The sequence below is a fragment of the Macaca nemestrina genome, chromosome 1, assembly GCF_043159975.1.
Source record: "Macaca nemestrina isolate mMacNem1 chromosome 1, mMacNem.hap1, whole genome shotgun sequence".
In the NCBI taxonomy this organism is placed as follows: domain Eukaryota; kingdom Metazoa; phylum Chordata; class Mammalia; order Primates; family Cercopithecidae; genus Macaca; species Macaca nemestrina.
In genome coordinates, this window is record NC_092125.1 from 119,140,275 (window position 1) to 119,156,479 (window position 16,205).

Genomic DNA, 16,205 nt, shown 5'->3' on the forward strand with positions numbered 1-16,205 from the left:
GCATGGTAGCTCCTGCCTGTAATCACTGGGAGGCCAAGGCAGGCAGATTACCTGAGGTCAGGAGTTTGAAACCAGCCTGGTCAACATGGTGAAACCTCATCTCTATTAAATATAAAAAAATTAGCCAGGCATGGTAGCAGGCACCTGTAGTCCCAGCTACTCGGGACAGGAGTAGCAGGAGAAATCACTTGAACCCAGGAGGTGGAGGCTGAGTGAGCCGTTATCACACCACTGCACTCGAGCCTGGGTGGCGAGTGAAACTCCATCTCAAAAAAATAAATAAATAGGCCGGGTGCGGTGGTTCACGCCTATAATCCCAGATCTTTGGGAGGCGGAGGCAGGTAGATCACAAGGTCAGGAGATCGAGACCATCTTGGCTAACATGGTGAAACCCCGTCTCTACTAAAAATACAAAAAAATTAGCCGGGCATGGTGGTGGGTGCCTGTGGTCCCAGCTATTCAAGGAAGCTGAGGCAGGAGAATGGCGTGAACCCGGGAGGCGGAGCTTGCAGTGACCCGAGATTGTGCCACTGCACTCCAGCCTGGGCAACAGAGCGCGACTCCGTCTCAAAATAAATAAATAAATTAAATAAATAAAATGGGAAAATGAGGTATAATGATAATAAAGAAAAGAACCAGGTGGTAGTATAATTCAACTAGTAACAACTTTCAGAATCAGACTGAGTTAATTTTTCCAGTGCTAGATAAAATTTCAGAAATAAGAAAATGTCATATATAGGAATGCCACACACACAGAATGAGCTAAAACATATCCTATTTCTATCTCAGAATCTATAAACAAATTCACTGCTATATGTAGGCTATGGGGTATATGTTAAATATAAGGACAGAACTCTAGCCTAAGATACAATTTTCAGCATTTGCCACTTGCCTGTAGTAACGTGACTGTAAGTAGGTTGAGCACACAGCTTTGGAAACATGACTAGCAGAACCAAAGTCAATGACCTTCACTCGGTAGGGCTGGCGAACTGGATCAACCAGCATGATGTTTTCAGGCTTAAGGTCGGCGTGGATCAGACCAAGACTCTTGAGCTTCATCAAGGCTGTGGCCACCTGCTGCAAGATTGGTCTGATGTACTTGAGTGGCAGTGGGCTAAATTTGTTTTGCTTTAGAAAATCATATAAGTTCTGCTCCAACATCTCAAAAACAAGGCAGGTGTGATTCTTATGCTGAAAGCACTCGTATGAACGGACAAAATTATATTCATCAGCATTTTCACTGCTTAGGCGGGAAAGGATGCTCACTTCAATCTGCCCCTGTCTGGCATAGGAGGGGTGGTTCTTCAAGATTTTAATAGCCACAATTTCCTTGGTGCTCCTCTTCCAGCACTTAGCCACCTGTCCAAATGTCCCCCGGCCTAGGAACTCCAAGACTTCATAGCTATTGGTCATAGAGCAAAGGATCTCATGCTGGACCAGCTGGTAATCCCCTTCTCCACTGGAACTGCTACTCTTTGTGGTCACAGTGGTGGTTGTGGCAGCAGCACCCACCACAGTCCTGTTTTGCAGCATGAGAGGGGGATGTTCTTCTATGATCTGCACACTACCGTTGCTGTCAACTTCCTCACTTTTTCGTTTCAATCCACATTTTTGATAGGGCTCAAGCAAAGAAACGTTGCTTCTGTGAGTCAGGGACTGGCTGCTTTGGAAGGTTGATGTAGCAGCACTGCCCGAGCTATCAGCGGCTGTTACAACAATATGTTCCACTGCAGGAGCTGGGAGGAGGAGGCCCTGGTCGTAAGCAGGGATGCTGAAATTTGCTACCTGGTGAGAGGAGTTGGCTTGCCCTTGTGTGGCTGGGAGGGTTTTGCTGTGGGTATAATATTTGTCGTTGCTACTCTGTCCTGAAACATCCCAGCCAGAGGGCTCTATTTTCAGTTTCTTCGCACTGCAGAAGGCACTCGACGACACTGATGGGGGCGAAAACACTTGCAGCTGTGATGCCATACCTACATTGAGAGAAAGGAGGAATTAAACCACAAGGATAAGAGATACAAGGCTTAGGTTTAAAACGTATACACACACACTTTTACTTGATAAAAGAAACATGATGTAATAATGTTCTCCTCAAAAACTAATTCAATCTGGGCCTATATTCATAGAAACAGTGTACAGAACCTGCTGGACAAAGTGAAGATTATCCACTCTGCTCAAGTCATACATAAAATGCATTCAACTGTCTACCACATTTTAAGAGAAAAAAGTAACCAGCATGGGCCAGGCACAGTGGCTCAAGCCTTTAATTCCAGCACTTTGGGAGGCCAAGGCAGGAGGATCTCCTGAGCTGAGGAGTTCAAGACCAGCCTAGGCAACATAGTGAGACCCTGTCTCTAGTATAAAAATACTAAAATTGAAAAAAAAAAAGTAACCAGGATGATGAGAAAGCTAGGGAGTATATTCTGAAGAACTAAGGAAAGTTAGCAGAAAAATATGAGGAAAGGATAAAGAATAGTCCAGCTTTCTGTCCCTGAATATCCCACAGACACTTCCAGCTCAATATGCCCAAAGATTAAACTGAAAGCTATCTTTTCAGAATAAAGTCCAAACATCTGACATAGCATACAAGCCATTTCATATTTATCTTCTCCATTTTCAACCATCCGATTTCATATGCCTTGGGGCTCTATAGTAATCCCTCTTTCCTTGCTCTACACTTTCCCCCTTTTTAATAATTACTCCTCAGAATTAGTCATCTGCAAAAGACTAAAATCTCTATCTCTAACCCAGAATTCTCTCGCTTTGAACTCCAAACCCGATATCCAAATGACTACTTAACACTGCAACTTGGATATTTTATAAATACCTCATATTCAATACATTCAGAATTAAACTTATGAGCCTCCACCCCACCTTCAGTTTTCTATCTTAATTATGAGATGCCATTACACATCCAGTGCCTCAAGCCAGAAATCAGGGAGCTCCAGCCTGGGCAGCATGGTGAAACCATCTCTAAAACACACACCCACACACACACACACAACAACAAAAAGCAAACAAAAAAAATTAGCCAGGCATGGTGGCACATGCCTGTAGTCCTAGCTACTCAGAAGGCAGAAGTGAGAGGATCACCTGAGCCCAGAGGTAGAGGCTGCAGTGAGCTGTGATCGTGCCACTGCACTCCAGCCAGGGTGAAAGAGTGACACCCTTTCTCAAAAAAAAAAAGAAAAAAATCAAGGATGTCTGTTTCCTCAGCTACACAATGGTGATAGCAATACCTACCTCATGGGGTTGTTCTGAGAATTAAATGATTCAATACCTGTAAAGTGATAGTGTCTAACACATATTTAATACTATTATCCCGACTCATTCCTCTCCCTTATTCCTCCACATCTAATCTCTATCTTATCCATTTCATCTCCCAAGTATATTTCTTTTATTTCTTTTTTTTATTTTTATTTTTTTTGAGACAGAGTCTCACTCTGTAGCCCAGGCTGGAGTGCAGTGGCGCAATCTCGGCTCGCTGTAACCTTCGCCTCTGGAGCTCAAGCGATTCTCCTGCCTCAGCCTCCCAAGTAGCTGGGACTAGAGGCGTGCGCCACCATACCCGGTTAATTTTTTTGTATTTTTAGTAGAGATGGGTTTTCACCATGTTGCCTGGGTGGTCTCAAACTCCTGAGCTCAGGTGATCCACCCCGCTCAGCCTCCCAAAGTGCTGGGATTACAGGCGTGAGCCACTGCCCCCCACCTCCTAAGTATATTTCAAATCAGCCCTTTTCCCCTAACCTTATTGGCACCATTCTAGTTCAAACTGACAGTAGCTTCCAAACTAATCTCCTTTAATCCACTTAATAGATCTTTGCTTTTAAACAATGCAAATCGGATAACCGCTCTCTCTTCTTAACCATCTTGCTTCCCCTTCGCCCAGGGTTTCTCATTGCTTTGGAGATAAAGTCCAAGATACTCAACTTGGCTGGCCATAGTCGCTCATGCCTGTAATTCCCGCACTTTGGGAGGCCCAGGCAGGAGGATCACTTGAGCTCAGAAGTTCAAGATCAGCCTGGGAAGCATTAACATTAAAAAAAAAAAAAAGAAAGAAAGAAAAAAAGAAAAGAAAAGAAAAATTAGGCCAGGCACAGTGGCTCATGCCTGTAATCCTGGCACTTTAGGAGCCCAAGGTGGAAGGATCACTTGAGCCCCAGGAATTCAAGACCAGTCAGGGCAACATGGGGAGACTCCATCTCTACTGGAAAAAAAAAAAAAAAAAAGCCAAGTATAAGTGGCACATGCCTGTGGTCCCACCTACTCAGGATGCTGAAGCAGGAAAATCATCTGAGTCTGGGACATTGAGGCTACAGTGAGTTGTGATCACTCCATTGCACTCTAGCCTGGGCAACAGAGCTAGATTCTGTCTCAAAAAAAAAAAAAAAAAAAAAAAAAAAACTGTCTCAACCTGCCTTAAAATGCACTCCAAAATCTGCTTGCTGCCTTCCAACATCTCCCCACTTTGATTCCCTTCCCCCAACCCTCATTCTGGCCACACTGCCCTTCTTTCTTTAGTTCTTGGAAGGCCACTCACCTCCAGGCCCTCTAAATATGTTTAAGACTTTCTGCTGCGAAAACTGCCCTCTGTCACCTCTGCCACATGCAGAAATGCTCCCTATGATCATCCCCTGCCCCTACCATGCATTCCCACAGCACCCTGTTAACTTGAAAGCATTTCTTTAATGCTACATTCCCAACTACAGTATAAGCTCTAGGACATGTACCATCTCTGTCTTGCTCTTCTCTTATACCACCAAAGCCTACTACAGACTGACAATATATACATACTCAATATCTGTTGGATGAATTACTTGACCCCTGCCTACCAATCTCCTATCTATTAAATACAACTCCCTACCACTCATATTCAAATGCAGTATCTTCAAATGCTTGGTCCTTGGTTTTGTTTTTTTTAATGTCTTCCCTCCCTTTTATCTGTGTGGTCCTTGAGTCATGGGGGAGGTCTCTACTCCAATCCATATAGTATAACGTTACTAATCACAAGAGAATAAACACACACAAGAAGAAAGGAAGGAAACATGACAAAGGATGTTACAGAACATCAAAAGGCAGTATGTGCATTTCTTTGTGCCTGAATACAACTAGAAACCACCTGCACTGGACTAGTCAGCTGGAAAGAACAAATCCTCTGCCTTCAATTTCTAAAACCCAGTTGAGATTTACTTTAAGAGTTTCCATAATTTACATAAACTTTGAAGAGGGAAAAAAGTACAAATTAAAAGTTAAGGTCAGTACAATTTAACTGTGAGACTGAATTTACAAATCATCTTGTTCTATTTCACTGAAATACCAAACATAATAAAAGAAAAATCTGAAACCAAGTAGCTCCTTTACAAAATGCACCTATTAAAATATAAGTATTTCTTGTCATAAAATTAAGCCAACCTGTTGAACAACAAAAGGAAGCAAATTTTCTAAATTTGTTTTCCATTAACAATGTTAATATTGTTCACCTGCTATTTTTTTTTTTTTTTTTTTTGAGACGGAGTCTCGCTCTGTCACCCAGGCTGGAGTGCAGTGGCCGGATCTCAGCTCACTGCAAGCTCCGCCTCCCGGGTTCACGCCATTCTCCGGCCTCAGCCTCCCGAGTAGCTGGGACTACAGGCGTCCGCCACCTCGCCCGGCTAGTTTTTTTTGTATTTCTTAATAGAGACGGGGTTTCACCGTGTTAGCCAGGATGGTCTCGATCTCCTGACCTCGTGATCCGCCCGTCTCGGCCTCCCAAAGTGCTGGGATTACAGGCTTGAGCCACCGCGCCCGGCCTCACCTGCTAATTTTAACAATCTATCAAAAAACATAAACATGACTTCTATGTAACTGAAAGTAGTGAAAGAATCTAAATAGAAAATTCGCAGTTTGCAGCAACTGTCTAGGAATGGGGGGGTCATAAAAGTAATAATACTGAAAAGAATTCATGAAATACCAAATTTTTAAAAATGTATTCATTTTGGGAGGCTAAGGAAGGCAGATCATGAGGTCAGGAGTTTGAGACCAATCTGACCAACATGGTGAAATGCCATCTCTACTAAAAATACAAAAATGAGCTGGGCGTGGTGGCGTGCACTTGTAATCCCAGCTACTCAGGAGGCTGAGGCAGGAGAATCACTTGAACCTGGGAGGCGGAGGTTGTAGTGAGCCGAGATCATGCCATTGCATTCCAGCCTGGGTGACAGAGCGAGACTCGTCTCAAAAAAAAAAAAAAAAAACAAGTATTCGTAACTAGATACTCTATAAAATTTTGCATTTAGCAGAGTAACATTATTGCCAACTTTTTACCCAAAAAACATAATAAAAGATTACTTATGATTTCAGATCTTCACACTGCGCATTGAAAAAAGCACAAGTTCTAGGACATTTTTCAGAATGTTTTAATATTAAATGATTATAATCTTTATCCATAAGGACAAATTTAGTTCACCCAAAGGGAAAGGACAACTCAGAATTCTTTCACTGGTCTTCCCCACAGCAAGGGTGTGACGTACAAAAAGTCAGTATCGGACCACCAGGGCTCTTACAATGTGGCTGAGACTCATTCTGACCTCAATTAACACAAGGTGAGAAGAAAATACAGAATCACAATGGCCTAGAAAAACCAACAGACTCTTATTTATACTCTACTCTGAAATTCAGCTAAAATAGCAATTTCTAGACACAGGATAAAGATACTATGTTCCATCAAACCTGCCTTTGCAAGTCGGGGGGCAAGTCTCTTCCTAGGTGGAGAGCTTTCAAACAACAACAAAAACAGAATTAACACCTGTGGAAAACTTACTATATATCAGAATCTATGAGGCAAATTACAGATATTTTTAATTCAATGTGAATAGCAACCCAATAAATTAAAACGCTATTTTTGACACATTTGCAGTCAACAAGCGTATGAAAAATTGTTCAACATCACTAATCATTAGAGAAATGCAAATCAAAACTAAAATGAGATACCATCTCACACCAGTCGGAATGAATATTACTAAGAAGTCAAAAAATAACAGATGCTGGCAAGATTGTGAAGATAAGGGAACAATTATACTGCTGGTGGGAGTATAAATTAGTTCACCCATTGTGAAAAGCAGTGTGGCAATTCCTCAAAGAATTTAAAACAGAATTACCATTAGATCCAGCAATCCCATCACTGGGTATATACCCAAAGGAATATAAATCATTCTACCATAAAGACACAAGCACATGTTCACTGCAGCACTATTCACAATAGCAAAGACATGAAATTCAACCTAAATGCCCATCAACAGTAGACTAAAGAAAATGTGGTACATATACACCATGGAATACTATGCAACCATAAAAAAGAAGGAGATCATGTCGTTTGCAGCAACAGGCAACATGGATGAAGCTGGAGGGCCACTATCCTAAACAAACACAGGAACAGAAAATCAAGTACTGCCTGTTCTCACTTATAAGTGGGAGCTAAAGAACAAGAACACATGGACACAAAGAGGTCAACCACAGACACTGGGGCCTAGGGTCTACTTCAGGGTGGAGGGTGGGAGAAGGGAGAGGATCAGAAAAAATACCTGTCAGGCACTATGCTTATTACCTGGATGACAAAATAATCTGTACACCAAACCCCTGTGACATACCTATGTAACAAACCTGCACATGTACCCCTGAACCTAAAAGTTTTTGTTTTTTTTTTAAAAAAGCTATTTATTTATTTATTTATTTTATTATTTTTATTTTTTTTGAGACAGGTTCTCGCTACTGTCATTGAGGCCGAAATGCAGTGGTGTAATCACAGCTCACTGTAACCTCGAACTCCTGGGCTCAAGCAATCCTCTGCTTCAGCTATCCAAGTAGCTAGGACTACAGGCATACACCAGGACGCTTAGCTAATTTCTACAAGCATATGCCGCATTTGGCTAATTTTTTTTTTTTTTTTCAGAGATGAGGTCTTACTATGTTACCCAGGCTGGTGTCAAACTTCTGCTCTAAAGCAATCCCCCTGCCTTGGCCTCCCACAATACTGAGATTACAGGTGTGAACCACCGTACCTGGCATAAAAAGCTATTTTTGACTTCCTGAAAATGCTGCACCTTTTGACTCCAGCAATGAATGAAGTCTTTACATTTCAAACCTGACTTTCCAAGGACTTAGTCATCTCAATATAATGATAAATTTGCCCAGTGCATTAATACCAAATTAGCAATGATGGGCAAAAGGCCATTGGTACTTGTATTTATTGCTAAAAGATAATTGCTAGAATCCAAGGCTTTCAAAAACAGATTAACAACTTTCCCACTCCCTGGCATGGTCACATTCATTTAACATCGTTTACTGGGTGCTCCACACTATAAGCACTATAGGTAGATAATCTTATTAAAATCATCCAAATATTATAACCCTGAATGGAACAGTTGGATATGACAACCAAGGTAATCATTTTCCATTGATTTGTCCTTACCCCTCAGTAACCTTTTTCCTGACACACCAGTAATAAATTCCTGTTGCTTTTGCTCAATGTCATCTTTGCCTCCTTCATACAATTAAACAGTTGGTTAGCCAAATGACCTAAAAACTGTACTATATATTGATTTCTTGTTCTAGCACTTATCCTCAGATGACATGAACACAGGTGTACATACTGTCGATCACATACTCTGATACATATTTTTACAGATGATAAGAGTACACCTTCTGTAAAACCAAAGTGAGACAAGTTTGGGAAGAAAATTATTTCCAACAAACACCTCTCTACTCTCCTAAGTTTTCTCCACCTCTACTGCACAATTCCATACTTAAACAGCTTAACTGGTTTCCTCCAAACTGTACTTTCAACTTCCCCCCTTTATTTGAGATTCTGTCACCCAGACTGGAGTGCAGTACATGATCATGGTTCGTTCACTGCAGCCTTGACCTCCAGGGCTCAATCCACTCTCCTACCTCAGCCTCCAGAGTAACTGGGACTACCAGCACATGCCACCACGCCCCGCTAATTTTTTTGTATTTTTTGTAGAGATAGGGTTTCACCATGTTGCTCAGGCTGGTCTCAAACTCCTAGGCTCAAGTGGTCCACCTACCTCAGCCTCCAAAAGTGCTGGGATTACAGGTGTGAGCCATGATGCTATCCTCAAGCCCCTTTTCTAAGCTCCCCTCTCCCAATTCATTATTCACCTTTCAACTGAAGCTTTAAAAATGCACAGCTGGAAAAAAAAAAAAAAAAGTGTATCTGTCCCCCACTTAAAAACTTAGGAAAAAGACCAAAAAATTCCTATTTTGGATTACCAGGCCTTGCAAGATCTGGACCATGATTACTTGCATAGCCTTGTTTCATCTGCGCTTTTCCCCAGGAACTTTCTCTTCCAATACTACCAAGTCTCTCTGGGTTCCCACAATATGCCTTGCCTTCTCTGGCCCTAGTTCCTTCAACACGTTTCCTCTCTGAAGTTCATTTTCCCCTTAGACTTTTCTTTTCCTAACTTTCACTTACCCTTCTAGTCTGTACTTAAAGCTTACTTCTTCAATGTGGCAGAGGCTGTTGCTTTGTATCAAAATCAATAGTTCACTGAGATTTATTTGGAATGACTATGGCAACAGAACAAAAGAAAAGTGCTTGGCCAGGCGTGGTAGTTCACGCCTGTAATCCCAACACTTTGGGAGGCTGAGGCGGGCAGATCATGAGGTCAGGAGATCAAGACTATCCTGGCTAACACGGTGAAATCCCATCTCTACTAAAAATACAAAAATTAGCCGGGTGTGGTGGCAGGCGCCTGTAGTCCCAGCTACTTGGGAGGATGAGGCAGGAGAATGGCGTGAACCCGGGAGGCGGAGCTTGCAGTGAGCCAAGATCATGCTACTGCACTCCAGCCTGGGCAACAGAGCGAGACTCCATCCCCCCCCCCAAAAAAAAAAGTGCTTTGTATTTAGTAAAAAGGTACCATATTTTAGTACCTGCACATGACGGTCTATAGGTCTATAAAGTTTAGAATTAAGAAAACTATACCTTGAGGAGCTTCCAGGATAAAAAAAGTTAAAATTAACAAAGCAGAGACGAATATGAAATATAAACAATATGCCAGCAAAAGCTGAAGGAAAACGGGACTTAAGTAAGGCAATAGCAGTTTGGAGAATGGAAGATGGAGGAGGCTCTTTCAGAAGAATGAGATGACTTTTGCTATGCTAGTACGCCAAAGGATGTGGAAAAATAAAAAGCTGTGTAGAGTAAGGAGATATATTTAACTGGAGCAGAAGACACTGGCAAAAAAGTACTGGAACTCTTACAGATAAAAGGGACCTTAAAAGATGCTAAAACCCCCTAATTCCAAGATGAGAAAAAGGCAATCCAGACCAGGCATGGTGGCTCATGCCTGTAATCCCAGCACTTTGGGAGGCCGAGGCAGGTGGATCACTTGAGGTCAGGAGTTCGAGACCAGCCAGGCCAATATGGCAAAAACCCATCTCTACTAAAAATACAAATATTAGCCAGGCATGGTGGTGCGTGCCTGTAGTGCCTGTAGTCCTAGCTACTCAGGAGGCAGAAGTATGAGAATCACTTGAACCCACCACGGCACTCCAGCCTGAACCCACCATGGTACTCCAGCCTGGGTGACAAAGTAAGACCCTGTCTCAAATTAAAAAAAAAAAAAAAAAGCAGATCCAAAAAGGCCAAACGAGTTTTACCCAGAGCTAATGAGTAGCAATGCTGGCAAAGAATCCAGGTCTTCTCATTCCTTTTCCTTAAGCACTCTGGGAAAGCACTGTACCAGGTACCCTTAAAGAATCTAAAAGAAATGTCAGTTTCCTTACCTTCAAAGAACTTAAAATGTTGCTGAAATGATAAAACACATGAAAAAGAAAGAAAAATATGAAAACAGGATATAAATTTCTGAAGTGCCAAATTACGCACTACAGGAATATATTAGGCATTTAGGAGCTGGGTTCCAACAACTAAAAGGAAGATCAGGAACAAAAACAAAAGGAACCAAAAGACAAACCAGTGATTGTTGAAGTGGTACTCAAAGGAAAATAATCTTGATGACTTGTGTTCAGAATGGCACGAAGGGAGAGGAAGGGAAGAAAACGGGAGGAATAATAGTAAACTTTTTTTTAAAAGACCTAAAAAATACAGACTGCTGTTATACCTCATGCAGGTGGCAGATCAAGCAGCTCATGTTTGCAAAATTACTTCAAATTACAAGACCAGTTACAATATATAACAAGCTGCACAAGTTCCAAGTGTAAGAACTTCACAAGGCCGGTATGACTCACTGATTTGTACCAACAAATCATTGATGGAGCTCTGCTTATAAAAACAAAAGCAGAGAATGAAAGAAGTCTATTTTCCAAAGAATTGTGAACTTTGAGATTATCTTTTTCTTTTAGAAGGAAGTTCTGGTTTGGTTTGAACTCTCAAGTTACCAACAAACTTGCTCTAAAATCCACAAAACTACAGTGTCGAGAGATAGGATAAACTATTTATGAAGGTATCACCAGCAAAAGTTCTACTTGCCAACCAGAGTCAGTATATTTATAAGATCTCATTCACCATTTTATTCTAAGATGCTTTACTGGCTTGGCTGCCTCCAGTTCCAACCGCAAGTACTTTACTAAAATATCCTTCAAGCCAGGAACAGTATCTTAAAAGTCAATGACACCCTTCATCATACCAGCATTATAACACAGAACCCTGAGATAATTGCATGTAAAGATCCAAAATCACCAGATGAATAATGAAAATTAAGTCAAATGATTTGTTAGATTTTAAAATGTTTTATAGAAAGCTTTAGGCTTCTATATTTAAAAACCTAGTAATGGTTTGCATTCTCTATAATCTTACAAAAAAAAACAAAAAAAAAACCCAAAAACCCTACAGACCAGAAATCAAAAATAGCTTTACACAAACAAAAGGAAAATTGTAGGTTTGCTGAGGGCATCAGCCACTTAATTTAACCCCATTTCATCAGGAGCAGGAAGCCACACTGCTGTTTTCACCAGTTACTAAGAAACAAGATAAAGGACAGATTGGGACAGAGAGTCTATAGCTGAAAGTATTATTTTGATGCAATTACTGAGAATTCCCAAAGTGTCACTAATAGACAAGAAAGAGCATCTAGGACTGCCTCTAAATGAGTCTACCTACAACAGAATCAGTGGTTAAGTAAAGACAAAACTTACTGGAGCCTGGGGGTGTTCTCCCCCTCTTCCCTACCCCCATCCTCCCATCCTCAACTCCCCTCCCTAAGCAGGAAAGAAAGCTCGCCCAGCATAAACACAGGCCATTGCTCGCTGCTCGTCACCACAACAAACTGGAGGTTAGACCAACGCTCCTGGAGACAGAACTCCAGGTCTTGGTTGCTAGGCACAAAAAGGGGACTCTTCCCCACAGACCTGTGAACAGTGTGGGTCTTACCAGAATTTTGGTTGTTTCTCCACCTTTCCTTTTTTGTTTTTTTAACGAAAGCTTTGAAAGTGGTGACAGCAAAAGTTTCCCTTTGGGCCAGACCTCTAGATCTGCCTTGCACAGATATACATTAGGTGGGCTGGTCTCACCTAGTCTCCACCGTCATTACAAATTACAAGCCTAACGACTACAGAACATCAGCGAAGACGACAGAAAAGCTTCCACACCCATCCCACTGTCGTCCGCTCCAGGCACGGCTTCCTGGTCCCAAACAGCACAAATAACCCAAAATCATGGTGATAAGCGGAGCTGTGAAATACACACGCACAAGCCACACACTGAGAACCTGCCACGACAGCCGGGGAAAAACCGGCCGAGTGAGAAGACGCAAGGCGGTCCCCTGTCACTTAAGGACAACACGCCCAGGCGAGAAGTGGCAGGAGGCAGGGGGAGTTGTCCCGAAAAACAGCCCAGAGCCTGCCCACCTTCCTGGGAACGCAATCCCCTCAGCGGCCGCGAGCCGCCGGGCCGCAGGACGCGGCGCCCGGTCCCGGGCAGGGGCCCTCTGAGGAAGGCGCCCCCCGCAGGCTAGGCGCCCCAAGAGAGCCGGCGGCCGGCCCCGCCTCGGGGAGCTGAGGGGAAGTCCCTCCCCGCCGAGGCCCCCTCCTGCTGGTCCCCACTCACCGCCGGTGTGTCTGGTTCTCAGCCGCGAGCTGGGGCTGCCGTGAGGAGGCGGCGGAGGAGACGAGATCTGGGGCCCCGCCGCCGGGTCATCATACCCCCCGCGCGAGCCGGCCCGGGCCCCGGCCCCCGCCCCCCGGAGCCGTCCCCGCGCCCGTCCCGCAGGGGGAGCCTTCTCAGCCTCCCGCCCGCTCCACCACCCAGCCCCTTCCCGCCGCCGCCGCCGCCGCCTCAGCCCCGCGCGCTCCCGCCTCGGCTTCCTGCTGCCGTCCGGGGCTACCGCCGGGCCCCTTGCTCCGCAGCCGCCGTTGTCGCCAGACCCGACGAGCGGAACGCCGAGCGGCCGCCCCTCAACCCGGACGGCCCCGCCTCGCCGGAACTATTCACCCGCCCCGCGCCATGACACCTACTGAGGCGGAAGTGCAGATGAATGGACTCTCTAGGACGACCGCATAGTACTGATCGCAGTGGGAGTGGGTGGGCCTCCGTGGGGAGCCAGCGTGGATCGAGTGCGGGGGCTGGGCTTCCCGCCCCCTCCGCACCGTAGACTCCGCGGTGATTTAAAGGTGCCTGGCAGTGGTAGGGGATCCAACTGTAAAATGTCATCCCAGCTAGTGTGACATCACCAGTCTAGTGTGACACCCCCAGAGCCTGGGCAGTGTACAGGAAGACAGTGCCTAGCAGAGGAGCTCCACTGCCGGTGAGGGATTACCTCAGGTTAGGTTTTAATGTTTCGTTGCCGTCTAGAGACGTTCTAGCAATGTGACATCTGTGTACCCTATCTGGAAGTCTCCCTGTACGTCAAGAGCCCCTTAGTGGAGTCTCCCATTGCCGCCTTGGGAACCTGTGTTTACATTAGGAAGAGAATAGCTGTAATCTGAACTTAAACGCTCAAAACATGCAGTGAGCGAATGCTAGCATAATTTTCTTGCCTCTACCAGAAGGAAGTAAGGCTGGGTATTTAGGAAACAGAACGCGTTGGCACAACATTCTGAGAAAAAGGACACTGAAAATTAGGTTATCCTAATGGAAAAGCAGTTGCGACCTCCCAAAATCAAGAGATTCTGTAGGACTTCCGATATATCTCCTGCTGTGTAAAATATTCAGATTCTTGAAGTGGGGGACATTTTTAAGGCAACTGTAATCTCTTCATTTTTTCCATCCCACAAGTGCTAGAGGCAGCAGTGATCTGAGCCCTAGAAAGTGACTGTCCGGCACCATCGGTATTTGCATATACTCTCTGAAGAGAAGGGCAGATGTGGCTAAGACAAAATTCTACTATCAAGTTTTGTTTCTCAGATCTCACTCATTAACATCTTTGATTTCCTTGGATCCCCATAACATACACACACCAAAAAAACCTATAATTTTTGTAAAATGTGCTAAAGTACCTTTTAAGGGAAGTCATTTGACTTTCTCTCTGGCTTAACAACACGGGGAGCAGTTCCATTTTATCTGGAACAGGGAAGTTTATTTCCCTAGAGAAGTAGGGTTACCAAAAATGTTCGATCCCACAAGGCAGTTTTGTTTGCATATTTTCACAGAAACTTCCTTCAACTACTTAAAGAACTTAAAGTCCTCACGTTGGGCCAACCTGGGAAATATGAAGACAAAAAGAGTGGGTAAACGTGCCTGCTTGATGAGCCAGAAAAAAAGGCAGAAACCTGTGGTCTGGGTATAACAGATCCTGCTCAAAATGTAAGCTTCAAACACACTGTTTATCATGCCTTCGTTCAACCTAACTCTCTGACATGTTCCTAAACTCCTGCTCTCTCAAGGCATGTCCCTTTCCTCTTTTCAAATATCTCTCAGAATTCACCTCTCGGGAACCTTTGCTGATTGACTCTTATTTTATTTGAATTCTACATCATCATCTGATTACTTAAATTAACCTGTACCTTCTTTATTTATACTTGTTAACCTCTATTTTCATTGCTTTTAGGTCCTCAGTCTTTCTCACTATACGGGGAGCTTCTTAAAGTCTGTATTTTCTCCTCTTTAGTATCATTCATTCATTCATCCAGCAAACTGCTGTGTGCCTGCTCTGTGCTATACACTCTTCTAGACACTGGGTCAGGTATGCATGAGACAGATGAATAAGGCATGGTCTTTTCCCTCAGGCACCTTACAGTCTATTGAGGCAAAAACGTGTGCAGACATATATAAGATAAGCGAGAGAGTCGGAGAAGAACATCAGAAGTGATATTTGAGCACAGTAAGGTCAAAGAAGTTTCAAAGTTTCATCATTTGTCCATTCAGTAACTATTTACAGAGCATCTTCTGTGTGCCAGGCACTATATAAGAAATTAAGGGGCTGGGTGTTGTGGCTCATGCCTGTAATCCCAGCACTTTGGGAGGCCAAGACGGGTAGATCACCTGAGGTCAGGAGTTTGAGACCAGCCTGGCCAACATGGTGAAACCCCATCTCCACTAAAAATGCAAACATTAGCCAGGTGTAGTGGTGCATGCCTGTAATCCCAGCTACCCGGGAGGCTAAGGTAGGACAATCACTGGAACCCAGGAGGTGGAGGCTGCTGTGAGCCGAGATCGCACCATTGCACTCCAGCCTGGGCGACAGAGTGAGACTCCGTCTCAAAAAAAAAAAAAGAAAGAAAAAGAAAAAAGAAATTAAGGAGACACAGAAGAAAAGGCATGGTCTGTTCCCTGAAGGAGCTTACAGTTAAGCAGAGAAGTGGCAGGATATAGAAGTAATAAGGTAAATTGAGTCAGATTTTGAAAGGCAATGTAGAGCTGTTAGAAGTTTATTCGCACAGGTGGCCAGGCACAGTGGCTCATGCCTGTAATCCCAGCACTTTGGGAAGCCAAGGTGGCAGATCACTGGAGGTCAGGAGTTCAAGACCAGCCTGGCCAACATGGTGAAACCCCGTCTCTACTACAAATACAAAAATTAGCCGGATGTGGTGGCATATGCTTGTAATCCCAGCTACTCAGAAGGCTGAGGCAGGAGAATCTCTTGAACCCGGGAGGCAAAGGTTGCAGTGAGCCAAGATCGTGCCATTGCACTTTAGCCTGGGCAAACACAGCGAGACTCTGTCTCAAAAAAAAAGTTTATTCAGATGGGTAATGTGAGAGAGAACTAGTGATGGTGAAGGAAGATAGCTGGCTGGAGTGGGTAAAGACTGGA

The 16,205-nt window shown here is 43.9% G+C and overlaps 1 protein-coding gene across 2 annotated transcripts in view; it reads right to left on the reverse strand.

Annotated features, from left to right (window-relative positions):
• Nucleotides 1-13,201, reverse strand: part of LOC105479159 (homeodomain interacting protein kinase 1) — a 49,262-nt gene extending 36,061 nt beyond the window's left edge. The window contains exons 1-2 of one of the 2 annotated variants that reach the window (XM_011737006.3): nucleotides 13,064-13,201; nucleotides 893-1,970 (exon numbers count right to left, since the gene is read on the reverse strand). In XM_011737006.3, the coding sequence (XP_011735308.1) occupies nucleotides 893-1,968 (1,076 nt within the window). In that variant the 5' untranslated portion in view covers nucleotides 1,969-1,970; nucleotides 13,064-13,201. Of the gene's footprint in view, nucleotides 1-892; nucleotides 1,971-12,153; nucleotides 12,172-13,063 lie in introns of those variants that run through there. The other variant, XM_011737005.3, reaches the window with a different exon arrangement.
• Nucleotides 13,202-16,205: the final 3,004 nt, after the last annotated feature.